Here is a 27,171-nt window from a genome sequence, read left to right as displayed (position 1 = left end):
TAAACAGTGGGAAGAGTGATGGTAGCTGGGCTTGTGTGACACAATGAATGGAAAATGTGATAAAATATAAATAAAACCAGACGTTAAAGTGTTTGGGCAAGGTGAGGGCATGTTGCAAATTTGTTGTTTAAAAGTATGAATGGCTAACCTGTGGCCTTTCAGATGTGGTTGGAGTGAAGTTGCCTTCAGGTACATTGGCCAGCAAGCCCAATGGTCAAGGATGATGGCAGTTGAGTCCAGCAACATCCGGGAAGGTACTCCTGGCTGTTACAGATAGGGTTGGCATCTCCAGCCATACTCAAAAGAGGCCTTTGAAAGAAACTGACTGGGGATAGTTGAGTTGGTAAAGCATGTGACTCCTAATCTCAGGGTTTGAGCCCCACATTGGGCAAAAGTATTCCTGCATTGCAGGAGGTTGGACTAGATGACCCTCATGGTCCCGCCCAGCTCTGCAATTCTGTGGTTCTATTACCTAAGCATACCTTATGTGTTATATCACACAACTAGCAAAGAGGCAAGCTGCTGCATAGATTCACTTCTAATCCACAGAACTGGTTCATCTGTACATATTTCAGCGCTTGATACCGTAGCAGCATCAGACAATGATGGGGCAAGTGTGAATGGGTCATCAGACTGAAACAGCTTTCAGTGGGGCTCGTGGTGGTTAAGAGCCAGTGTGGTGTAGTGGTTAAGAGTGGTGGACTCGTAATCTGGTGAACTGGGTTCGATTTCCCGCTCCTCCACATGCTGGGTGACCTTGGGCCGGTCACACTTCTTTGAAGTCTCTCAGCCCCACTCACCTCACAGAGTGTTTGTTGTGGGGGAGGAAGGGAAAGGAGAATGTTAGCTGCTTTGAGTAGGGTAATGATAAAGCGGGATATCAAATCCAAACTCCTCCTCCTCCTCCTCTTCTTCTTCTTCTTCTTCTTCTTCTTCTTCTTCTTCTTCTCACTTTCAGCTGCAAGGCATGAAGGGCCTGTTCATACAATGTGCATGTATATTATTGATTTATCCAAAGCTAAAAAAAAAGGTACCCAAAGGTACCCAAAAAAAGGACCCTTGGACAGATAAGTCCTGTCAAAGGCAACTATGGGGTTGCGGCGCTCATCTCACTTTCAGGCTGAGGGAGCCGGCGTTTGTCCATAGACAAGCTTTCCGGGTCATGTGGCCAGCATGACTAGACCACTTCTGGTGCAACAGGACTCTGTGATGGAAGACAGAGAGCATGGAAACGCCATTTACCTTCCCACCGCAACGGCATCTATTTATCTACTTGCACTTCGTCCTCTCAAACTGCTAGGTTGGCAGAGCTGGGACTGAACAACGGGAGCTCACCCTGTCACAGGGATTCAAACCGCTGACCTTTTGATCGGCAAGCCCAAGCGGCACAGTGGTTTAACCCACAGTGCCGCCCATGTCCCTATTGATTTATCTACCCTTTATTATGATGGTGGCTGGCACCTGAAAGTGGGTGCCAACTCCCTTAGAAAGCAACATGCTTGAAGTGCTGTTTATAGCAGCAATGGTGTATTTTCATGTGCAAGTTGTCACTTGATATCACAGCCATCAAGAAATATACAGCATATGCACGTGTGAGCCCAGAACTAGGGGAAGGTAGTTGTTATGGATGAATTAAAGCTGGATGCAAACAATAGCTATTTTCGAGAGTGGCTTGAGAGAAACTTTGCTTTCAATAGGATGCACATATATTTTATAATGTGTGTGACTTCTTGAAATGATATCAAACCTGGCAAAGTTATTTTCCAGAGCTAAAGGAGGTATGCACGGCTACCCCACCTTCAAACTGCCCTCAGATCTCATGGGGTTGCTTACGGTTGTGTCTTTTCATCCCATGCTTAGCGGTTATTTTGGGGTAACTGTCTTTCTGTCTCCAGGCCTGTTGCTCAGGCGCTGCCTTCGTGAACTGGGTTCATCAGCCCAAAGAAAGCGAAAGAAGGATGAAAGAAGGAATGTTGAAGAGTCAAGAGCATACTTCAAGTCAGCCCTTGGCTCTGATCAAATGGCTAGCATTTATGAGCAAGATAATCCGGTTTCTCATTGATCTTGGCAGTGCTGGCAGGGGGCTGTATTTACATTTGGACGGATGGCCCCTGGACATATTTTTCTCCACAGTATTAAACACAAAGAGGCTTGCTATTAGCACCAGGAAAGCTGGTGCTTTTAAATTCATCTCTTCATTACAAATGCATTTCTTTGAAAGCCTAACCTTCTTTGTTCCAATACCTTATTTTTATCTCAGTAAAGTTGCACTGAAGTTTGCAGAACCACAGGGCTCCATGCAGCTAACAGGTCCCACTAGAAGGAGCTTGCACAAGGACTTCTGCTTGTGCAATGAAGCTGTCCTTCCTCTTCTCCCCACATGCCCCTGGAGCCCCCAAATTGGCTCTGGGGCAGTCAAGACAACCCCCAGAAAAGCGCATGGGTGGGGGAGAGGAGGAATGCTTGCACCAGGCAAGCAGAAACACATGCACTGATTGAGTGATCTCCTTAGCACTATGTTGAATTGATTCTGCCCTGTTTGTCTGTAAGCTTATAACCTTCACATCTGTATTTTGGTTTGGGTTGTTTGTTTTTGCAGATTTCCACCCAGTCTTTGCCATTGCATCCTGCTGCTCTTATCTGTAAAGGCCGAATTATAAAATACCTGTAGCTGGAAAGACATCAGGTAAGTCACCATGATGACAGGCATCTGTTTTTAGACAGCAACTCCTAACTCTTGTGCAACTAGTCAGAACATTTCAATGAGCTGCTCTCTGGCTTGATGAAACTTGAGAACAGATCTTTATCCAGGTGAAACTGAACTCCATAAATGGCTGCATATGGTCAGGAGTGGGCAGAAGCAGTGGCGTAGCGTGGGTTGTCAGCACCCGGGGCAAGGCAAGTAATTTGTGCCCCCCCCCCGCTGCACTGTCCCTCCCCCAGATAGTCCCTCGCTCTCTCTCCGCAAAGCACCGCACGCCTTGCACCCTCCCCTCCACAGTGGGCGGCGACCCGGCGGCTCGGATCGGATTCACACAGCCAGCACTGCAGTGAGAGAGAGTGAGTGAGCCAGGTAGGGGCAGAGAGCTGCGAGTGCGAGCGCGGCCCCCCCCCCCAAGATGTTGTGCCCGGTGCGGCCGGGGCCCCCTGCACCCCCCACACTACGCCACAGGGCAGAAGGTACATCATAGGCTATATCAACTACTATTTGATGTTTTGTTTCTCAAACAAGCTTCATACCAATAGTAATTTATAGGCTCAGATTATATTTGATGCTAACATTCCCCTGCCCTATCCTAGCTATCCCTTTCATGAAGCTACACTGTAGATCCATCAAGACCACTGCTAGTTGCTCCTCCTCACAGTGGCTCTCTTAAAATCCCAGGCAGAATTCCCCCCAGCCCTGCTCCCTGAGATCATTTATTTGGAGCTGCTAGGGTTTGAACTTGGGTGAATCTAATCTAGAAGACACAATACAAAAGGAAAAATAGATTGGGAGGGATGAGGAGGCATTCAAGATGCATAAACACACAGTCATTCAACTTTTAGAGAATGTGGGGAGGGAATTACTGGGGAATAAGTAAGATATACATGATTATTATTTGGGGGGGGTGCGGAGCAGGGATCCACACTAACAAAATTTTAACAAGTGGTGGCACTTGGAAAGGAATGGTGATCTACCAGGATAACGTAAACAGAAACTGTTTGAGCATTCTATGATCACATAAGAATCTACACACAGTAGTTGAATGCAACTTCCTACACGGAATAGTTTTCCGTGTAGGAAATGAATGAGAAGCGGCTGTTTATTAGTCCCATGCAAAAATAATAATCTTGAACAACTAGGATAAATTTGCCCCTGTACTTTTAAATCTATAGAATCCCCGCCCACCCCATTATTTATTTCTGTTTTAAAATTAGTATGAAACAGAACTGAGAAGAGATGGAGAGGGAAAGAAAGATTTGCTCTAGCAATCTGTGGTTTTGATCTAGGGACACAGGTGTCTCTGCCTTGTGCCCTTTTGTGAAACACCAAGCCCCTCGGGACAAGTGATAGAACATAGAGATGGCTACGATTCAATAAAGTCGCAATAAAACATCCAGCGCCTTTGATACTCTTTCACTTTCTTTAACTCAATTTATTTTTCATTTCACGGACAGAGATTTAGTCCTGGTATTAGTTTGTGATTTTGCTGAAAGAATTACTCAGCCCATACGAAAGGGAAATATTATCGTTACTCTCTCTCTCTTTTTATTTTATTTTATTCTTTGCCCCGCATTATGCCATCGGAGGCTCAAACCGAGCCGACGGAAAACAAAAGAGGAGAGCCGAAATCACTTCACCACTGCTGCGTTTTTCATTACAGAAGTTATTACATATAGAAATTACTCCAAATTATCTGAAATGAATGGAAATTATGAGGTTTAAATTCCCCAAGTTGTTGCAAGCGCAGCACTGGAAATTTATTTTGTCATCTTGCCGAACATAATTGCTGCAACAAAATTCTCTCCCATTTTACAACTGCAGCATAACTTATTTATACCAGTGTTGTTGTAATTCGACATCAATAAGTTGCATGGGAAGACATGCACAGGTGGTAATTGAAAACAATAATTTGTAGCGGGGTCCAGGTGGAATGGTTGGCTGGCTCAGAAAAGGCTTTTGCATCAGTGTGGCCTCCCCCCCTTTTTTTTCCACCGCAGCATAAGCATCCCCCTGGTCCAGCAGGCTCTGAGGTTGCCTAATCATCCTAAATTACATTTCAAAGTGTCAGCTGAGGTGAGCCGAACAGCTGATCTATAATTATGGCCTTGACCCACAGATCACAAGCAGGAAGCACAGGCAAGGCATCTGGGGAATCTCTCTTGCTCTCTCTCTCTTTTAAACAGGCCAAAGGAAAGGGGAGGAAAGCCCTCAGCCTCACCGAGAAAACGGTGATTCAACGTGGCTAGCCACAGCTTTAAGGCGGCAAATTTCGTCGCCAAGGTTTCTGGTACGGAAAGTTGTTGACATTTTGCGGCAGAAGAAGGTGCAACTGGCATGTTTGTAATAGATCTTTTGCATCCCCTCCAACATTTCTCTGATGAAAACAGGGACATCCTACCTATTATTATTATTATTATTATTATTATTATTATTATTATTATTATTATACTTTCTTGGGCTCCAGGATCACTGCAGATGGTGACAGCAGTCACAAAATTAAAAGACTCCTGCTTCTTGGGAGAAAAGCAATGAAAAACCTAGACAACATCTTAAAAAGCAGAGACATCACCTTGCCAACAAAGGTCCGTATAGTAAAAGCTATGGTCTTCCCAGTAGTGATGTATGGAAGTGAGAGCTGGACCATAAAGAAGGCTGATCGCCAAAGAATTTATGCTTTTGAATTATGGTGTTGGAGGAGACTCTTGAGAGTCCCATGGACTGCAAGAAGATCAAACCTATCCATTCTTAAGGAAATCAGCCCTGAGTGCTCAGTGGAAGGACAGATCGTGAAGCTGAGGCTCCAATACTTTGGCCACCTCATGAGAAGAGAAGACTCCCTGGAAAAGACCCTGATGTTGGGAAAGATGGAGGGCACAAGGAGAAGGGGACAACAGAGGACAAGATGTTTGGACAGTGTTCTCGAAGCTACCAGCATGAGTTTGACCAATCTGCGGGAGGCAGTGGAAGACAGAAGTGCCTGGCGTGCTCTGGTCCATGGGGTCACGAAGAGTCGGACACGACTAAACAACATGCCCATCTGACTGGGTTGCCTCAGTCACTCTGGGCAGCTTCCAACATTTATAAAAACATAGCAAAACATTGAACATTAAAAAATTTCCGTATACAGTCAAACCTCGGTTCCCAAATCCTCCGTTATCGTACGTTTCGGCTCCCAAATGCCAAAAACCTGAAAATAAATGCTCTGGTTTTTTAACGTTTTTCAGAACCCAAACATTTGATGCAGCTTCCGCTTGAGTGCCATAAGTTCTTGCAATCAATTGGAAGCTGGACCTCAGTTGACAAATGTTTCAGAAGCTGAACGGTCTTCCGGAACGGATAACGTTCAACCACTGAGGTTTGACTGTACAGGGCTGCCTTCAGATGGTTCAGGGGCCAGATTACTCCATAACCACCAATGTTTCTCTAATGAAAACAGGGGCATCTTAAGGGAAAGTGAGTCACTTCCAGGATCAAATCAGAAACCAGAACATGTTTCTATTTTTGCAGGGACAGCTGCAGATTTACAGAAGCCGTCCCAGTTTCTGATTTGATCATATAATGTCCTGCTTTCCCTCAGGACATCCCTATTTCCATCAAAGAAATGTTGAAGGGTATGGTAAGGGTAAAGGGACCCCTGACCATTAGGTCCAGTCGCAGACGACTCTGAGGTTGCGGCGCACATCTTGTTTTATTGGCCGAGGGAGCTGGCGTACAGCTTCTGGGTCATGTGGCCAGCATGACTAAGCCGCTTCTGGCGAACCAGAGCAGCGCACGGAAACACTGTTTACCTTCCCGCCGGAGCAGTACCTATTTATCTACTTGCACTTGACGTGCTTTCGAACTGCTAGGTTGGAAGGAGCTGGGACTGAGCAACGGGAGCTCACCCCGTCACGGGGATTCGAACCACCAACCTTCTGATCGGCATGTCCTAGGCTCTGTGATTTAACCCACAGCGCCACCCACATCCCTGAAGGGTATGGTAGGGTGTCCCTATTTTCATGGGAGAAACGTTGGAGGGTATGCAGTTATGTGACCTCCAAGCCCAGGAGATAAGTAACTATACAACCTTTAGAAGACATCTGACGGCAGCCCTGTATAGGGAAGTTTTTTAAATGCAACCCAGTCAGATTGTTGGGGTTTTGTTTGTTTGTTTGTTTGTTTGTTTAATATACCACCCTATACCTGCAGGTCTCAGGGTGGTTCACAGAATAAAATCAGAATATAAAACCACAAAATACATACTCAAAATAAAAACAACAACCCAATAACATCCCCAAAACAGAATTTCTTTCCTCTGTGGTAAGTTCCGGCACCTTTTTAGTGTTGCTGCTTGTAGCTCAACAACTTAGGGTTGTCCATCCCAAAAAGGGGGGGGGGTTACTGCACCTCTTTTTCTAGAAAAAAAGCACTGCTTCCAACACATTTTAAAAGGACATAGAATTATTATTATTGTTATTATTATTATTGAATAAAATGTCCCTAATTTCATGGGATAAATGTTGGAGGGTGGGGTCACAGGCTTTGGCCTGTGTAGCTTCCACTATCACTATGATGAGGGACTCTTCATCATATGTTGAACAATCACTTCAAGACCAGTTTCAATGTTACCTTTAATCTGGTCCTCGCACCACATCCGTCCATGCTGTTTGTTCATCCCTTCATCACAGGAGACACAAAATAAAATTCACACTGGCTTTCTCCAGCGAGAGAATTCTGCTTAAAAATGATGGTCCTTCAACAAGTATAAGGCTATAATTCTAAGTGCATTCATGAGAGACGAGGCAAAAGGGAGTTGAACACAATTCGATTGACTTCTAAGCAAACAAGCATAGGATTGTGGTACATAGACATATAGGAACCTCACAAAATGGAGGCCTAGAAAAGTTGCCCTAGTTTGGATTTGCAAATCCTAATAAAGTTTTTCCTGAATTCTGTGTCTCAGATGTATGGCGTGTGGATAGCTCATAAACTCCACCTCAGTCCCTATATCTGTAAAATGGAAAGAATAAATCCTTACATGTCTCACAGAGCTGTCAAGAAGACGAATGAGGGAAATATGTTTTCTTGAATTGTTTTTGCCCAATTAAAGTGCTGTGTAACAGATTAATAATAATTGGTTCCCCAAAGGACACAAATAATTATATTCCCCTTGTTAAACTCACTTAAGCTGCACTCCTAGCAAACTCCATTACCAGTTCCTTGAAAACAATAATCTGCACTTAATGCTCAATCCAAACTTATTGCTCCCAGGTTAGGTGTCCCCAGTAGAGTTGGTGTTTCTTTCTTTGTTGACAAGAATAATGTATCTGCAAATGTTCTCAGTAAATCTAAATACTTGAAATTTTAACTCTTTGTTTTGAATATCGTTTGTTTCTTTTAAGTCTCGTCATTCTGCATCGTCTAAAAGATTACTTTTAGGGATCGGAACACAAGTAAAGGCCTGCAGGATCAGGCCAGAGACCCAACTAGTCCAGCATCATGCTCTCACATTGCTTGGCCAGATGCCTTTGAGAAACCCACAAGCACAATCTGACCTCAACAATTGTCTCCTCAACTGTGATTCCTAACAAGTGGTATTCAAAGGCCTTCTGCAGAGATAATATATGGCCATCATTCATAGCTAGTAGCCATTGATAGCCTTATCGTCTAGCAAAAAATAATGCAAAAAAAACCCCCACAACCCCAGTTGGAACATACTTTTCTGATGATACCAGCTTAATTTGCACAGCCCTGGAACATAAAAAGCAGAAATATGGATGGAGCTAATCCAAAGTTCTGGTGCTGGAGGAGACTCTTGAGAGTCCCATGGACTGCAAGAAGATCAAACGCATCCATTCTTAAGGAAATCAGCCCTGAGTGCTCACTGGAAGGACAGATCGTGAAGCTGAGGCTCCAATACTTTGGCCATCTCATGAGAAGAGAAGACTCACTGGAAAAGACCCTGATGTTGGGAAAGATGGAGGGCACAAGGAGAAGGGGACGACAGAGGATGAGATGGTTAGACAGTGTTCTCGAAGCTACAAACATGAATCTGACCAAACTGCGGGAGGCAGTGGAAGACAGGAGTGCCTGGCGTGCTCTGGTCCATGGGGTCATGAAGAGTCAGACACGACTGAACGACTAAACAACAACAACAATCCAAAGTTCACTACTGGGCTCAATAGGGACTGAAAATGGTTTCATTATTTGTTTCCCAAAAAGCTACTGCACAGCAACATCTTGAGGGCATTGGTTGGGGAAGGCTGAACCCGAAAACCCCACCGCATGTGTAAGTCTTTCCATCATGACCCCACAAAGCAAAAGTTTCCTGCATTGCAGTAGGTTGGATGAGATGATCCTCGTGGACCCTTCCAGCTCTATGACTCTCATGAAACATAGCAATACATCCGAGAGCCTAAGGTGCTGGTTATTATTTTTATTTATCCCACCTGTGATAGCATTCAGCGCAAGGGCAAGTGGCAGGCACACACTGCAAAGTCTCTTTCCTTGTATTGTGCATGCAGTGGCGTAACGTGGGTTGTCAGGGCCTGGGGCAGTGTGGAGGGGTGGCTAAGAGGGAGGGAGGGAGGGAGGGAAACAGACAGAGTACGCATTCAACTGCCTAGCCACATCTGTGTCACCCAGGAGATCGAAGCCACAGAGATAAGATGAGGTCACGTCCTGGTTCGCATGGAGAAGCCGTTTGCAAGAGTCCAGCAATGGAAGCACACAGCTGTATTGAGGCAGCATCGGGTGTCAAATTCTGTGTGTATGGATGGAGGCGAAGGACAAAATGCTGGAGGAAGAGGGCCTACCAGATAGGAGGTGGGGACGTCAACTGGAGCTATGAAAGCTTTGTTTAAATGATCTCAGTGCATTTTGCACGTGCAACTAAAGGGCGACACAAGAGGCGCAACTCTGTGAAAAAGCTGGAAAGTGTGTGATCTTATGCTGGCGCCTGCAATCTGCCTGGATGCAACATCCTTTGATCCAGAAACCTTTCCCATTAACCCATTTTCGGGAATGTAAAGGATTCCACCATCCAAACATTCCCATCAAAACCAGGCTTCCTCAAGACCGGGCCCAAGACAGAACCCTGTGGCACCCCTGGAGAAGAGTGACTGGTGGGGTGCCACAGGGTTCTGTCTTGGGCCCGGTCTTATTCAACATCTTTATCAATGACTTGGATGATGGACTCAAGGGCATCCTGATCAAATTTGCAGATGACACCAAACTGGGAGGGGTGGCTAACACCCCAGAGGACAGGATCACACTTCAAAACGACCTTGACAGATTAGAGAACTGAGCCAAAACAAACAAGATGAATTTTAACAGGGAGAAATGTAAAGTATTGCACTTGGGCAAAAAAAATGAGAGGCACAAATACAAGATGGGTGACACCTGGCTTGAGAGCAGTACATGTGAAAAGGATCTAGGAGTCTTGGTTGACCACAAACTTGACATGAGCCAACAGTGTGACGCGGCAGCTAAAAAAGCCAATGCAATTCTGGGCTGCATCAATAGGAGTATAGCATCTAGATCAAGGGAAGTAATAGTGCCACTGTATTCTGCTCTGGTCAGACCTCACCTGGAGTACTGTGTGCAGTTCTGGGCACCACAGTTCAAGAAGGACACTGACAAACTGGAACGTGTCCAGAGGAGGGCAACCAAAATGGTCAAAGGCCTGGAAACGATGCCTTATGAGGAACGGCTAAGGGAGCTGGGCATGTTTAGCCTGGAGAAGAGGAGGTTAAGGGGTGATATGATAGCCATGTTCAAATATATAAAAGGATGTCACATAGAGGAGGGAGAAAGGTTGTTTTCTGCTGCTCCAGAGAAGCGGACACGGAGCAATGGATCCAAACTACAAGAAAGAAGATTCCACCTAAACATTAGGAAGAACTTCCTGACAGTAAGAGCTGTTCGACAGTGGAATTTGCTGCCAAGGAGTGTGGTGGAGTCTCCGTCTTTGGAGGTCTTTAAGCAGAGGCTTGACAACCATATGTCAGGAGTGCTCTGATGGTGTCTCCTGCTTGGCAGGGGGTTGGACTCGATGGCCCTTGTGGTCTCTTCCAACTCTATGATTCTATGATTCTAAGTCTGTTTGGGTGATGGTGCTAAGCTCAGCAAGCAGACACACACACTTTTGTGGCACTAAACCATGGGCAGCACTAGAGGGGGGCAGAGGGCAAGCACCCCACCACCACCAAATAAGGAGCTTGCCCCACCTGTGCCCCCCGACTTCTTCTTTTGCAGTTTTCCCCATTCATCTTTGGATCGATGCCTCTTCAAGTTCTCTCCATCATTTTCTGTTGGCTCCTTGCACCCACATAAGCCCTGCTGTTAGTTTTAGATTGTCCACAGGTGGTCACCTACATGGTCTTTTGAAATTGTAGACTCTCCATACTGACACTGCTTTATTCCATTGGCCCAAATCACGTCTCGCCACATGTCCTGCATTTATTTGTTCACGAGATCCATACCTTTTGATATTTGCCACATCCAATTAGCTTTTCTATCTTTTAATGATATTCCTAACATTGCATGTACCTTGGTGTGCTGTGTCATTCTTAAGCTGTTCCCATTGCAGGTGATATGTACATAGGGAACACGTTAGCATTCAAGCCAAAGGAAATATTTTTATTTTTCATTATAAAGTTGAATTATAAAGGTTATAAATATGTACTATTATATTTATTTCAGACACAACTTGGGACACAACTTGTCTACCTGGAAATATACTTCGCTTGCCCTTTCTGTACTCACCTATAAATAAAATTTTGGTACCATCACTGTCCTAAATTTCGGATTACCAATTCACAGCAGAAAGCAATAAGTGAGCTCATCTATTCATCTACTCATATTTCGCTTAATGCTCATACGGATTCTAAGCAGTCAAATATGGGGAATCCTTTGTAGAATGTCTCTGTTTATTTATTTTTATTTTAAATGAACCGGCCCCCGGTAGAGATAGGCTCACTGGATGCAAAAGCTCTTCTACTCTATAGATAACAAGCTGCGCTTCCTCTTTTCCTCGCAAGGTGGAGCGACTTTTTCATCAGCTTCTGGTTCAATGTTATTTCACACACCCAAACGCGCCTCCTTTTCCTCCAACACTTAAAAGAGAGAGTTATGCCGCAGACAGAGCATTAATAATAAAGGAAGAAGTTCGATCGAGGGAGGCAGTTTTAATTTTGAAAATAAAAATAAAAATGTGTCTCTTCCCACCCCCTCCCACAAACGACTTCCAGCCCGATCACCCTGTGCGTTTTTACTCTTGAGTAGTCCCACTAAGAGTTCAAGGAGACAGAAGGGATTAACTCCGAAACCTCCTCTAAACAGGAATCTCTAGCCCCTGACTTGCAATCCATTGAAGTTGACAGTTGCATCGGACGGGTCGGGTCGGGGAAGAGCGCAAAACACAAACTTTGCAAAAGTGAAAGCAGGCGGCGTGCCTTGCTCCTAATCCACGCTAAAGCGAAGTGGCGCCACAAACTTTTAACCTTCGTATTTAAATTTTGCAACACGGCAGTGCAATCAAGAGCTGGCCCGGGTTTTGGCACTTTCCCGGGTTTTGTGGTGCCCTTCTATTCTAGAGCATTTGGCTTCACCGGAGAACGTGATTGGTTAATACGCTAGTGCGGTAATATGGCTTGCCAAAAATATTTCCTCCAAACACGCTTTCAAACCTGAGCCTTGCATAACCTTCATTCTCTGTATGACCTGATACTAAGGAACATTTGACTCTCACCTGAAGCTGAAAAATGCTGCATTCACTTACATGGGAGAAAGTCCCATTGAACACCGTGGGGCTTCCCTCCTAGTAAACCTACATAGGTTTGAGCTGCTGCTGCTGCACAATTTTGATTTGTGATTACCCGTGCTATATGACTATGTAGAAAATATAATACATATCTCAGTATCTTGAGCAGTTAATAAAATGGAGCATTCACATTTATCATATTCTTATAACCGAAGACACATTTTATTTAAGCCGGTACTTTGATCTAGTATTCATTACATAAAATAACTTGCGTTTAATTTCCTTTCCTTTCCTAAAAAACAAAACACCAAACCTAACCCTTGTTTTCCGGGCTCTTTCTAATCACGTTGCCATTATGATAAATAGTATATTGGTCGCTTGCTTTGCGTCCTAAACCGTGTCTACTTGGAAGTAAGCCCCACGGGTTTCAATGGGGTTTACTCCCGAGTAAGCGCGCTCGTGCAAACAAAAACAAAACAAACACCCACCAACCTATGCCGTCGCCTTCAAAAAAAAAAAAAAAAGTTGGAATTCCTCCGCGCGTTTCTTTTGGGGAAAACCAAACACAATTCAACTTTCATGCAAAGGCTCAGGGTGCAACTTTCTCCAGGACCGTGCCCACCATAACTCTAAAACGCCTCCGGAAAAGAAAATAAGTACATGGGGGGTGGAGGGAGGAATTTGATTGTCCCCACTGCAAGACGGCGGCCAATCGATATGTCCTTGTTAAAATAATAACAAAAAGTTCAGCAGACTTTTCCCGCGTTTTTATGATGCCTCTGCAAAGTAGCCGATGGGAACCTGCCACGTTCCCTTTGCAACCTTGCAGACTTCTTGCGCGCTTTGCAGAGGACTGGCGTGGGGAGGGGGGGCGGTGAGAGACATGGGACGGGGAGGGGGGGGTCGCGAAGGAAGAAATGCAGACAAAGCAATAAACACTCCGCATCAGGGAGGGGCATCCTCCGGCCAACGTGACTGGCGATCTGAACCTTTGTTGTAAAAGGGGGGGGGGAGTTGGGGGAGAAGATTTAAACACCCCCCACACCCTTTCTATCTCCCCCCCCCCCTTGCTGCCCTTACAGAGAAGCGAGTCCCTGTTATTTGTCTCTTGTCCCCGACTGTGGCTGGGATATCGACAGAGTGGGGCGGGCGGGGGTGTGTGTGAACAAAACAGTGGGGCCAGCTGCAGATGGAGGCGGGGTCGAGGGAGAGGTCAAGGTTAGCGAGAGACTGCTATTGATCTGACTTTGAACGCGAGACGAGCAGCGCGGAGAGACCAAAGGGGGAGCTGTGAGACAAGACATTAACAGCTTTCGCGGTGCTAATGATCACAAGTGCCAGACGGGGGAGGGAGGAAAGGAGAGGCTGTGGAAATCACTTCGGAATATATTTCCGACCCCTACCGCCCGCAAATCTCGTCGTTAGGGCATATCCAGGACGCAGAAAAACCTTAATAATAATAATAATAATAATAATAATAATAATAATAATAATACAAGTCACCACCCTCATGTGATCTAGCGCCTTTATCTCTCCGGGAAGAGCGGCTTTGCGCGCGCGCCCCCTCTCCGCTTGCAATAAACTCCGGAAAGCGACGCGGACAGTCGTTTATTCGCCCTTATCTTGGATCTGAATAGCCCCTGGCAAGGAGGGTGGCCTAGCAAGGTGTGTCTATCCCCCGATTGCTCCGCACACCCCACCAGGCCGTTTGAAGTTTCCTGCCTGGGGTGACATGAAAATAAAAATGCACTCAAGGTGGACTTTGCTCGCCTCGCCTCTCTGGGTCTGCGGGAAAGGCGGAAAGGGCCATTAGTCGGCAGAAATCTCGTGGGGTTCCAACCCCACCCGCGCTAAACAGTTTCCTCCTCTTAACACGTAGGACGCATTCACAAGACCTCACTTTTGTTACTCTTCAGGGATAGTTCCAAGCCCTGCTTCTGTATTCAGAAGCGTCCGTTGGAGCAGAGGGTGCCTCAAATTTCCACGCTGTCAATAAGCGTTACTGCCCGTGAAACAAGAGTACAGTATTCTTCACATTGCCTGTTCTGAATTTATGCTCAAAGTCAAGTCCTATACGGGTTTCCTAAGAAGCAAGTCGCCCTGATTTCTAGGGGACTGACTTCTGATGTGAACTCGCATTTGGGACCTAATTTCTGGTGGAAGAACGTGACCTACAAATTCGCACAGATGTTTGGTGTTGTGTGAATGCGCCCCAGCAGGGTGGGTTCGAAGGAGTAGGGGTTTTTTTTTTTTTTTTTTTAAGTGAGTCTCCCTATCCAAATTTTATGGGCCGATCCACTATATATTAACTCGGCAGCCATTTCAACAACTCAAGTGGAACTTACTCCTAGGTAAGTGTGCCGCCCTAAAAGTGTGTTTTTGGCTTGACACTGGTATTAAAGGATTACCAACAACTCAGCAAGAAGTAAGAAAAAGAATCTGGGGGAAATAAAGGCTTGTGTGAACGAAGGAAATAAAACTGCTTTGGGAAATTTGTGCAGGAACGCTCCCGGAGAAGGATTCGCGCGTCGGAGTTCAAGTCCAAGATGCTCACCAGAGCTTTTGTTTCCTGAACTATTTGCTCCAACTTCTTTAGTTACCACGTGGTTTTTATACCCGGACCTTCCTCCGCACTTAGGAGCACAGGGCGGCGCACAATACCTCAAGGACAGTATGCAATTACTGTTGTATCTTCTGGGGCACTTTACGAACCTAGAAAGGCTATCTGGAAACATCCAGACCCTTCTACTCTTGGCATCAATTATAGCGATGCCAGGTGGGGTTGGCGCGTTTCACGCGTAAAACTAGAAAAATGGGACATGCGATTTAATATTTGGAATAAGTTTGGGGAAAAATACCCCAGTTTTTTGGGGGCGGGGAAGTTTGAGGGCGTGGGACAAAAAGCACTGCGTTCCACCAAGAGTATGAAAACCCCACAAATCCCTGCCTCTTCTCACACAATCGCAGCAGCGGGTCCTTTAAGGCGCCCCCTCCTCTTTCTTTTCTTTGTCGCTAGGATTGTTTGGACAACTTTTTGAAACAGCGCGCGCGTGTGCGTCGAAGAAAGAGCCATCTCTCTCGCTCTCTCCTTTTCGGCGGCTTCCTGTGTTGCAAGAAGTTGTTTCTATCGTGATGCTAATTTGCCTTTTGTATAAACCGGCAAAGCCCCCAGCGAATCTGCGAAGGTCTGGGAGAGGGGCTAGACTAGAAGGGGGTTTAAAGAGGCGCTGGACGACTCGCTCCATCTCTCTTGCCCGCTTTGTTGAGTGGAGAGCGAGGAGAACTGAGCCGAGGTATTCAGAAGAGCAGTTGGGGGGAGTTTGGGCCGGGGGTTGGCCAATGAGGGCCCGCCTTGGCGCCCTCACTCACCCCACTTCTGGATTTATTTATTTGGGGCGCGCAGGGGGGGGGGAGAGTCCTCTATTCTGCCCCGGAAGAGCTCAGCTCAGGTGGAAACAAATAAGCAGGAGTGCCATGTTCCCAAATAAATAGCAGTAAGGATGAGACGGAAGATGGGGTCTTTGGGGTTCCAAGTAGATCCCGGAAATGGAAGCAGGCTGCTGGTCTTTGAAAGATGGAAGGACAGTGGAATGGTGAATGCTCAATCCGACCAAATTTACTTACCTGGAAGTAAGCTCCATTGAGCACAGTGGGAGCCTAGAGTTGCTTTGCCTTGTTAAACGCCCGTTGGTTGTGAAAAATTGGCAATCAGAAGTTAAGTCCTATTCAGCGGGACATATTCCAAGAAAAGTGTATGTGGGGTTGGGTTGCAGCGTTTCGCATATATTTTAACTCTCCCACTAAATTCAGGGGGTTTAATTATTTCTGGGTTGTCTTCCACTCTGCTTCTTAGCTGAATGTATGAATGCAGATCATCAAAGCATCTCAGGGACTGGAGCAGAAGGGGAGGGAGACTGGAGCATTTGTGTGTGTGAGGAAGACCTCGCCACACATCTCTAGCCCTGCCTGGTAGGGGCCGGAGCTCAGGATCAGAGCATCCTCTTGGCCTGGCTGAAGAAAGTCCCAGGTGTGATCTCCTGCGTCTCCAAGTAGGGCTAGCTAGGAAACTGCTTGTCCGGAGAGCAGCTCATCATGTCCGGTGAACTACTCTGAGATAGGTGCACCAGTTCCCTTTATAAATAAGTGGGGCAGGGTGAGATGTGAATCTTAAAACTGGACGGGGCCGCCTCTCCCAGCAGGAGAAAAACCTCACAACATCCCTCTCCTGGTCAAGCCATTCAATCTAGATCTGCGAGGGCTACAAGTGAGCCCCAAGCCAACGGCTGTTAAGTGTAGAGGAAGTGGTGAATCCGGGAGAGGACACTATGTGGTGGTGGTGATGGGGAGTTAATCCTCAATGGCAGAGTACTAGAGTACTAGTACTGCTTGGAGTACTAAAGGTCCCAGGCTCAGTCCCTAGCCTCTCCAGATATGTTTGGGAGAAACCCTTGCCTGATCCTTTGGCGCGCTGCTGCCAGTCAGTGCAGACAACACGAAGCGAGGTGGACCCATGGTCTGACGCAGTATAAGCCAGCTTCCTATGTTCCAGTAATGGGAAGAAGAAAGTTAACCACAGGAAGAGGGCCTTTAATGCAATCTCTAACCTCCCCGTGTTTGAATTCTCCCATGCTACACTTTGTAATTCAGATTGCAACTTCTTGCATATGGATGTGTGTGTGTGTGTTTGTCAGAAGTGACAAAACCGACGGGCGCAATAACTCCCTAGCGGGGTCTGCTAGTGAACTGGACCCTTGCAGGGCGCGAATCCATTTTCCAATGGCTCTCTCGCTTGCAGGGCTCACGCGCGCTCGGCGTTTCGAAACGAGCCAATAAAAAAGCGCGTGATCCCCGAAGCGCACGTCTCCAGGATCCCTCGCAGAGGATGCTGGGTGCTCTTTCGGATCGTGGCGGCTTGTGGGGCACCTGCGCGCAGAAAAGTAGGCTGCAGGCCTCCTGAAGGCGGTCCTACTATTGGAGCCGACCGGTTCCGAACTGGGTCTGTCTAGTACAAAGTCATAAACTCAAGCACCACTTAATGTGGACGAAGCGAGCCTTCTAAAGGCAGTTTAACCACTCTTCTGTGGATCAGGGTGGTTAAAAGTGTGGCAAAGACCACTTACTGGTTCCCTCTTCCTCGCCCTTTCATGTTTACGGTCAGAACTAAAGAGTCAAAATGCGCCAGCCATGACGCGTGTGGAAACAAGCAGTGATGGTTATTCTGCGTTATTTGATCAGAATTAGGGGACAGCAACCTTGCTCGTTGTGTTTGTGCGGGCGTGCAGGTTATAAACTTTGGGACCCCCAAACTGGAGGGTTACTGGTGCACCCAGAGTGCTCCGGCACGGAAAGCAATTCAATGCAAAGCTAAATCTCAGAGGTCACCAGGGAACCCCGCGTTTCAGAAAGAAACTTGCAGGAGAAGCCGCGTAAAAACGCAGCTGCCTTGCGTTTTAATAACCACCACTGCGTAGGAATGTATTGGGGAGGCGCGTGGAGGTCCACCGTGACTTATTTACCGATTTGCCCGGTTTTGGCTTCCTTCGGGTCAATGCTGAGTTTGCAGCGAGCCCGGGGATTTCACAGGGACCCTTTCCCTCGCGAAGTGGGTAGAGAGAGGGGGGACGACGAGAGAGGGAGCGAGGAAGAGGAGAGTGCGCGCGTCTTTGTGGCTCCCTCTGCAATCGCAATTCAGATTGAGAGGAGGGGGGGGCGAGAGAGAAATATCTCTTCCCCCACGCAGATATTTGTGTTATTGTAAAAACTGTTGGAAATGCGAAGGTGTTTGGAGCGGAGTCGGGCTGCTGCTGCCGCTGCCGCCGCCGCCTGCTTGGCTGCCTGCGCGCAGGGAAGAGGAGAGCGAGCGAGACAGCTCCTTAGTTGAAAGGGGGGCAGCGAAGGGATCTCCGCGAAGCAAAGATCCGAGCCGCCTGGGAGATCTCGGAGCAGGTGGATCGAGCGAGAGCAGGATGGATCCCGCGCCCTTCCCGGGGGGCGCCCACCTCAACCCCCTCCCGCCTGGCTCGCCGGGTCGAGCCCACCGCTCTCACCGCCCACTCTTTTTCTGCCTTTCCGGCGCCAGCCTGCTGAGCTTCACCAGCCCCCTTACCTACTCGCCCCCCCGCCAGCGCTTCCCCCGGGAGACGGCCGTCCCTTTTGGGCTTCTTGCCAAGGGGCGGAGGAGGGGGGAGGCGGCTGCCCGGGCCCTGATCTGCCCCCTCCCGCCACCTAACACCCCCCAGACCTTGCCTGCGTCTCATCCTAAACCTGATCGGCGATGGTTTGGGAGAAAGGGACTCTCGGTCCCTCTTTTTTTTTCCTGATTGCTCCTCTTTTCTCCCCCTTCCCCAGCTAAATTCTGCTTAATTTCATTTTGGCTGCGTGCTCCGCAGACGTAGCCCTGGCTAAGCAGTCGGAGCCGCGTGTGTGCTGGGAGTCTGTTTGAGGGTGGCTTTTCCCCCCTCTCCCTCTCTCTCCTTCCTCCTCTTTTCCTTCTTCTCCCCCTTCTTCTTGTTCTCTTGCAGGGTACAATGTTAAAAAGCCACCGCTAGTCGCCCCCAGTGCTCCTACTCTCTAGGTCTTTTTTGTCTCTAGTGCAGATTAAACGTCACGTCCGCACTTGAACTTGAATTTTATCCCATTGTACGGAGGCAGACCCAGCCATAGAGAGACAGAGCGCTCCCAGGGAACCAGGACTCCGCCATCTTCACATTGCAATATATCTCCTTAGTAATAGCCAGCACTAACCCAGAAGCACTGGGGGGCTTCCTTCCTAGCAAGACCCTGTGCCAAGCGAGGGGAGGAGGGGGGGTGAAGCCAGTGGCAAAGTGGTGCGAGCAAAGCAAAGCAAAAAAATTAATATTATACAACAACAAAAAACCAACCCAGTGGCACTTGAACTGGCAAAGCGGAGACACAGTTTGGGCTACCCCCTTTTTCTTTTTTTGAAAAAAAAGAGACAAGAAAGCGAGAGAGAAAGAATTCTAATTAACCCAGCAAGGGTAATTTTTTTCCTGCATTTTTCTCTGCGTGTGGGGAAATTCCAATTTTTCTACTTTTGTGCGAGCGTGTGTGTATGTAATCCATTTTTTTTTTCTTTTTTAAAAAGATTCGTCCTGGTGGAAGAAGTGCACTTTGCTTCTCCCCCCCCCTTCTGCTCTCTTGTTTTTCTTTTTCTCCCCCCCGCCTCCAAAGCACTCTGGAAAAATTAAAAAAAAAAGTGTCAGCGCTTGGTGAGGGGGGGTGGGAAACCATCCTTCTCTCCTGAAGTTCAAGAAAAGACCTGGAAGCGGTGAAAAGGAAAAAAACAAACCAACCAAACAAAACAGTTGTCTCGCGAAAACAAAAACCAAGGCTTCCCCACTCTTCCGATGATGATTTTTTAATTGAAGGAAGAATCTCATCTTGAGTGCTCCAAGGGGGGGGGTGGAACTGTTCCCCCCTCTTCTTCTTTTTTTTTAAGAAGAAAAGTACCAAGAAGAAAATAGAAGACCGGGAGGAAGAAGAAGATCGCTCCCCACCACCACCACCACCTCCAACCCGATCCCCCCCTACCCAAGTCCAGCTCTCCGGGCGATGACCGTGTAAATGCCAGGGCAATGTCCCGTCGCAAGCAGGGGAACCCGCAGCACTTATCACAAAGGGAAATTATCACGCGTAAGTTGCAACTCTTTCAAAGGAGCTGGATCGGAAAGGAAAGTGGTGTTTCTATGTGTGTGTGTTGGGAGAAGGAGAGCAGTGATGGGAAGTTGGGGTGCGTTTGTGCGCGTGGTGTGTGAAGCTGACCGGGAAAGATTGGAGAAGGGGTGTGTTGTGCGTAAAGTGAAGGGTCTTGGAGAGTTTGCAAAGAATTGGCGCGGGGGGGACGACGGTGGCTGACGGGGAGAGGGGAGTCGAGGAGAGAGAGAAGCGGGGGGCCGGCAGGATAGGTGTTCTGGAAAGTAAAGTTTGCAGGGTAACGGAGGAGGCCGCGAAGCCGGCTGAGAGCGGCAGAGGCGAGCTGGGGACGGCGGGGAAGACGGCCGGGTGGGGGATCCGCAGCAGGGACTTTCAGAAGAGAGGCTGGGTTGGAAAGGCTGGTCCAAAGTTGGCGAGCACGCGAGAGCAGCAGCCGGAGCGGCAGCGGCGGCAGCCGGGAAGAGGAAGGTGGCTGGAGTCGGGGCTGGAGCGGGGGGAGCCTTAATGGGAACCACATGCAAGGGACGCCTGGCAGGCCGGCGATGGAGCGGCGAGGCCGGTCTGGGGAGCCGGGAGAGGCGGAGGCGGCGCGCGGAAGGCGAGGTTGGGTGTGTGTGTGTTGGGGGGGAGATATAGCGACGGGGGTCTGCATCTCCCCCCATCGTCATCCGTTAGGGAAGCCCAGCTTGGTACCGGAGACATAACAGGACCGGGCGTTGGGGAAGGGGCCGAGAGAAATGTCAGTGTACAGGTAGATCGGCAGGCGGGCGAGAGCCTTTTGCTCGACTCCCCCCTGGGCAAGGTCCGGCTGCCCTGCCCAAAGCGCAAGGTAGCTTTTGTATGCATTTATGCATGTGCTAACCTTGCTGCAAAATGGTGTGTGCGTGTGTGTTTTTTGGGGGGGAGAGACAGACAGGTGTGTTACGGTGGGAGGGAAGGGGTACATTTTGTGTGCACGTTGCAAAGTAAAGTAGCACCATATTTTTTTTTGCAAAGTGAAGCGCGCGCAGTTTGCAAAGCGGCGAAGGAGTCCTGCAAAAAGGCGCGCCACTTTTGCAAAAGAGCGAGGTGGTAGGATCTCATCATAGTAGCAAAAAAGCAGCCCAAGGCAGCAGTGTATTGAGGGGTGGAAGCGATCTAGAACGAGGTGTTCCTTTCTCAGGAGGCGAGGGTGGTGTATGTGTTGTGTATGGTAGTGGTGTTGGGGGGAATCCAGGCCCAGAGTTGCCTGTATAGGAGTCCAGATCCGGGGTGGGTGGTGTCAGTCTTCCTTAGTAGCAGCTTCGCTTTGCAAACATCTCCTGCCCTGCTAATAATGAAGGACAAAAACAAAGCACCCAAACTCTGCTCCTCTTTATTTCGCTTCTGCCCACTCCGCTATTTCCAACACTGAAATGCAATGGAAACCCAGCACACCTAAAGGTTGCGCCTTGAAGGTTTGCAGGCAGCAGGGATGTGCATTTTGCTCCTCTGACCTGGATGATCAATAATAATCATTTTTTATTTTATTTTGGAGGCTAGTTTCAGAATTTAAAAAATAAGAATAATGCAAGGGAAGGAAATCGGCCTCTGTTCCTGTTAATGGGGTGGTGGGGGTGGCGCGGAGGGAGGGAGAAAAAAAGGAGAAAAATCACAGCCCCAAACATAACGCCAAAAAGAACAGCTCCCTTTGCACGCTTGGCTTTTGCAAAGCAGCCGTTGCGCGTGTGGAGCCGGGCGAGCGGAGAAGGGGGGGGGGGCGCAGTGAGAGAGAGAGAGGGGGAGAGAAAGAAGCAAGAGGGAAGGGGGCCGAGCCGGAGAGGATGGAGGGGGGGGGGGCGCAGAGCGAGAATAATAGAATATGTATGTTATATTTCTTAAAAATTTAAATATATATATATATATATATATAGCCCGGCGTCTCCCCTCCCCCTTGAAAGCCTAAGACTAGCAGCCATCTGCCAGCAGCATTTGGTGACAGCGCTCTCTCTCTCTCTCTCTCTTTCCTCTCCTTTGTTACAGCTGATAAAAATTGTTGTTTGTAACAATACATCGGAATTATATTGATTGGCGAATGCAGCCGTTCGACCTTGGACGGTGCTTGGCTTGCGAATTTTATTTTTCCCCTCTCTCCACTTTTATTTTCTTCTTCTTTTCCTTCCTCTCCTCTCCTCTCCTCTCCTCTCCCCCCTCAAAAAACCAACAACCCTTTCTTGCCACCCCCTCTAAAAACAACAACAAAAAACCCCTTTATTAACCAGCTGCAACAGCACCAATGAAGATGCGTTGGTTGGTTTTGAACACTGTTTTGCAACCGGGGAGTTTGACGGTGCTTGCCGAACCATGGGGGGGGGGGGAGAGTGGATTTTCTTTTCTACTTTTTAATTTTTCCGAAATAACACACCAAACCTGTTAACACCTTTCGACCAAACTGCATTTTTCTCTTTCTTTTTCCCCATTAAGAAAACCTAGCCGGATTGTAACATTGGGGAGAGGTTAAGGAGGGAGTTGTTGATTCACTCTCTCTCTCTCTCTCTCTCTCTCTTTAAAAAAACCAAAATCCAGATTATTTCATGTAACTCTATTACCCCCCCCCCCCCGCTGTGTAGTTTGCATGGGGGACTTTGCTTGTTTGAGATTGTGTGTATGTAATGTATGTGAGCCAGAAAAAGGTAAGGCAGACAGTATCGTGTGGAGATAATAGAAAAAGGAAAAAGGCATGTTTGCAAATGTTCCAAATTTTAATTGGCGTGAGGTTAGTCAGGTGGGATTCTTCCTGATTTCCAGCTCTTTCCCACTAACTCCCCCACTGTGATTTTTTTTTGGGGGGGGGGAAGTATATGTAATTTGGAATTGGGTACCAGGTGGGTGTTAAGTATAATGGAAGGATACCTTTAAACATCTGCCTGCACAGTGTGGAGAAAAACCATAGCCAGGTCTTTTTCTCTGTTCCCCTATTCATCCTCCCATCTGGAAAGGACTTAACAACAGGACTGTCTGAGGTCTCTTAAACTAAGGTTAAGGCAAAAGGGAAGACGATAGATGGGCATAAATCGTGTGTATTTGGTGTGCCTAGATGTGCGATGGGCAGCCCGGGTGGGGTGGTGGCAGGAATCAGGAAAAAGCAACTGGATGTTTGAGCTAGAGAGAGACAGAGGTGGTTTCACCATGAAAGTGGCTGGACCAGTTTCTAGGAAACAGTTATACATTATTAAAAGGGGAGCCTGTTTGGAAGAGAAGTTTGACGAGAAGGGCCAAATAAAGAAAGAATTAACTTAGCACGGCAACTCTCCTCCGCACATACATGCAAATATACCTGCACCTCTTTTTGCTGAAGGAATCTGGAGTGAGATTCTGAGGTCCGCAGCTGTTTGATGGAGCAGCTTGTCAAGGAAATGGCATTGCATTTGAGGGTATAGTGCTAAGTGGAGGAGCAGGCTGGCAAATGGGTTTAATTCTAACCCTCTTCATTGGAGTTTATTAGATTTTAGTCCCTGTGGGGTGTTGAAAGAAAAACTGCTATCCTGAATGGCAAACAAGTAGAAAGTGAGCGTGAGAAAGCTGGGTGGGTTGGGGGAATATTTACAGCCTGGTCCTATTCATGTTTACTCAGAAGAAAGCACTGCTGAGTTCATTGGGGTTTAGTTTTGAGTAGGTAAGCATAGGATTTGCAGCTGGAAGGGTACAATCCAGATTCATTTCAGATCAGGCGAGGGTTTTGTTATTATATACAATAACTGACTTTATTGCCATAGTATGCTATTTTTGCAATTCTGAGAGAGGCACCTATCATTCCTGAGACTTAAGTTCCCCACCCCAAATATATCTCAATAATGGAATGAGCAAATTTGGGTACGTCTCTAGTGATGGTTGACTGTGAAAAATACAGCGAAGTTGTATAATACGAAAATGACATCTCTTATGTAAAAATCCCGACAAGAGATGTTCTAGGACTGTTCTGAATGACAGATGATAATGTTGGCCGGACATCTGCGACAGGTTTTAACTGCTTCAACAGTGAGATGTGAGCACTAGTTGTGAATTTTAGGAATGGGAGGAATTGTTGAAACGGAGTCTTAAGTCACCTTCTGCCAGCAAAATGACCTTCATTATTAAAAATATATATATGGTTGAACCCTCCTGAAGAAAGTTCTTGTGGTGGGGAGAGGGCTGAAAGGAGAAAAACATAAAATAATCCCTGTACAATTTAAAATTAATTTTTTTAAAAAAATCAGATTTGAAGTCCCTGTTCAGCAAGTTATTTGCTTCCTGATTTGACCCTGTCCATTTGCATTGTGTCCCTATAGCTGAGAGAAAACACCCTTTATTTATTTATTCCATTATTATCCTGTTTCCCTTTTGTGGAATAATTCCTGTCGTTCAAAGATGAGCAAGAAAACTAACAGACACAGCAAAGAAAACGGCACATAGATGTAACTAACACAATTAGCCAGGAAGGAAATTGCAGGGATGCTTGGATTTTTTTGGGCGTACCTGTAGGGCTGTAACACATGCATGTTGTTAGCAGGTGTTGCAAGCTTGAGTTATTGAAAATATTGTGTTCTCCATTAGCTGCGTCTGAGCTGCACATCGTCAGGTTGCACATGTTACATTAAACTTAAAAACTGCAGAATTCAAAAAGATAGGCTCTTCTCTCGTTTTGAATACTTCCAAACATTCTGTCCACTCTTCCCATGCTGCCTTTGAGTTGTTTGATAAGAAACAGCTTTGTGAATGGATGATGGAATAAGAAACAGATTTGCTTTTCATTGGAAGGCAAACACAGAGGAGGCTATTTTGTCAAGCTTATTGAAGCATTTTAGTAAGCATGGCTGAAGATCTTTTTCTCCCCAACGTTCCTTATTAGCAAGGCTTGCATTGGAGTGAATGTCTGTGTCCTTATTTAGCATCAAATTTATTGTGCCGTGTGTATGTGTGTGTGTGTGTTGAACAAAAGACAGTCCTCTAGTACACAGAACACAAATGATGATCTGAATGATTGTGGTCCAGGTGGGGAAGAGGCCAAAAGATGCCACTGGTTCCCGTTGGCACCCATTCTGCCTCCTTTATCAGAGCTCAGTGTGCCTGGAGCTTGATCTATTGGTTTAGCACATCGAGCGCAAGGCTTTTCTTTTCACTTTACATTTCCTGTCTAGATCGCCCTGCACACTCTTGTTTGTTGATACAAAGTACTTTCCAAAATAAACTTTGCTAGCTTTTCAGCTGAATTGCAAGTCACATTTGTGGCGGCTTGGCGCTCAGTGGCTTGCCTCGGCGGCTAGGGGGCGCTCGTAGCCTGTCTCTTGGAGAAATTTGGGTTTCCCAGCACCCGTGGAGGAGGCGAGGAAATGTAAAAAGGCACAAGTGAGCCGGTTCCCATTGCTGCAAAATGTTTTAGGTGTAAAGTTGTGGTATTGATTTTCATGCCGAGATCTATATGGTACAAGATGAGAGAGATTGCAAGTTAGATAAATCTATTTTCTAAGCAAATTATGACTGATTAAGCAGCTCCAGCAAGATAGATGTCTTTTAATTAAAATTAGTTTTTAACGGTGTCTTTCACTGTCAACTCCTCATCTTTTCGCCTTCCCAGTTTTTGAGTTGTTTGACTAGCCGAGAGCAAAGGGGAGGATTCTGCACTTAAAATGCACATGCATGCTGTGATTAAATCTTCTGGGTAAGTTTAGGTGTTGCGCACTCCCTGAGCCTCAAGACATTATTACAGTGGGACTGATAAATATGAGTATCGTGAATGGGATTGATAAAGGGCCGGTTGAACGAAATCTTTGAGGAAATCCAGCAAAGAAGCTATGCATTCAAAAGGGGGAGGCAATGCGTACTAGTTCAGACATATCATGCCTCTCCTCTGTGAATGAATGCGTGTGTGCACAAATTCAACAGGAGACTAGTTAACAGAATAATACATATGCATATAGTTCATAATATTGAGTGCCTAATGGAACCAGATGCTTCAAAGACCTGTGTAGCAGCACAGGGTATTCTTGCGAAAATCGGTATCACACATAGCATGCGTTTTCCTGCCACATGCAAAAGCGTTTCAGTGTGCAGCGAGAGATCCGAATAGTAATGAACGTTTATGTACTAAACGTTACGTGCAGTTGTTAACGTTGTGTACAGCTGTGAAGGGACATAGCCTTTGGCCGATGCCTGATTTTATTTGTGGTCAGAAAAATCCACCTGAGCAAGTTGCCTTACTTTTAATTGCTCTGCCTCTCTTGGAACAACGGCGTAGGTATTTTCCACGCAGAAATAGAGAGAAGCCCACCTGGAACGTACAAAAGTTTTCTCTCTCGTTTGGCGTGTGTAGAAATGCGTGCGCGCTCCCCTTTTGAGTGTTCCCCCCCAGCTTGCACACACACCTTGCTTACGTAAACGTCATTGGGACGCTTCCTTGTCAAATGTATATGCAGCTTAGTGGGTTATGAAGGGGGGAAAATCTGGGAATGCCAGGAGGGAATGCTTGCGAAGAAGTTTGTCAGGTTGTGGCATTGTTCCCTGTTCCGCAGATTTCTTTCTCATGTTAGGACACAGTCTGTGGGTAGACGTTCTTCTCTGCTGACAGAGGAGAGGGCTTCATTTGAACTTGAAAGAGAAATAAATTGGGTCAGACAAAAGAGTAGGGCTGTCACCCACTATAGGAAAAGCCTTCACTCTGAACTAGACGGAGGTGAGTGGGGTGGGAGGGGGGAGAATGAGGTTGCAATGAATCTGAAGGTTCCTCCCTTCATTTAGGCTTTGCTGTTTGTTGGAAGCATAGAGACAGCGGGCAGCTGATTTTTACTAACCTGGAAAACGAAGTGACCAGGAAGCTCCCCCCTTTCCCCTCACCTTTTATTGTAAAATAAACAAAATAGCCACCTCCAACTTTGCCAGTAACAACTTGCATCACTCCCAGAACTTTAAAACTTTTCGCATTTTTTAAATGATAAGAACCAAGGGCAGCAGTTCTTAATCAAAGAACTTAATCTGCCATTTGGCGCTATTTAAAGCATCTCTTATGAAGATGGTTGCTGTCTTCAAACTGCTTTCTTTTGCTGAAATAATATTC

At 46.9% G+C, this 27,171-nt stretch overlaps 1 protein-coding gene across 10 annotated transcripts in view; it reads left to right on the top strand.

Annotated features, from left to right (window-relative positions):
* Window positions 1–18,191: 18,191 nt before the first annotated feature.
* The window catches only part of BCL11B (BCL11 transcription factor B), a 161,972-nt gene continuing 152,992 nt past the window's right edge, over window positions 18,192–27,171 (top strand). Inside the window, exon 1 of one of the 10 annotated variants that reach the window (XM_083435146.1) lies at window positions 18,192–20,102. In XM_083435146.1, coding sequence (XP_083291272.1) covers window positions 20,045–20,102 — 58 coding nt within the window. In that variant the 5' untranslated portion in view covers window positions 18,192–20,044. The other 9 variants (XM_083435145.1, XM_083435142.1, XM_083435152.1 and 6 more) reach the window with 9 other exon arrangements.

Source organism: Podarcis tiliguerta (genome assembly GCF_965153285.1).
Source record: "Podarcis tiliguerta genome assembly, chromosome: 1".
Lineage (NCBI taxonomy): Eukaryota > Metazoa > Chordata > Lepidosauria > Squamata > Lacertidae > Podarcis > Podarcis tiliguerta.
This window is presented reverse-complemented; position numbering and strand designations above follow the sequence as displayed.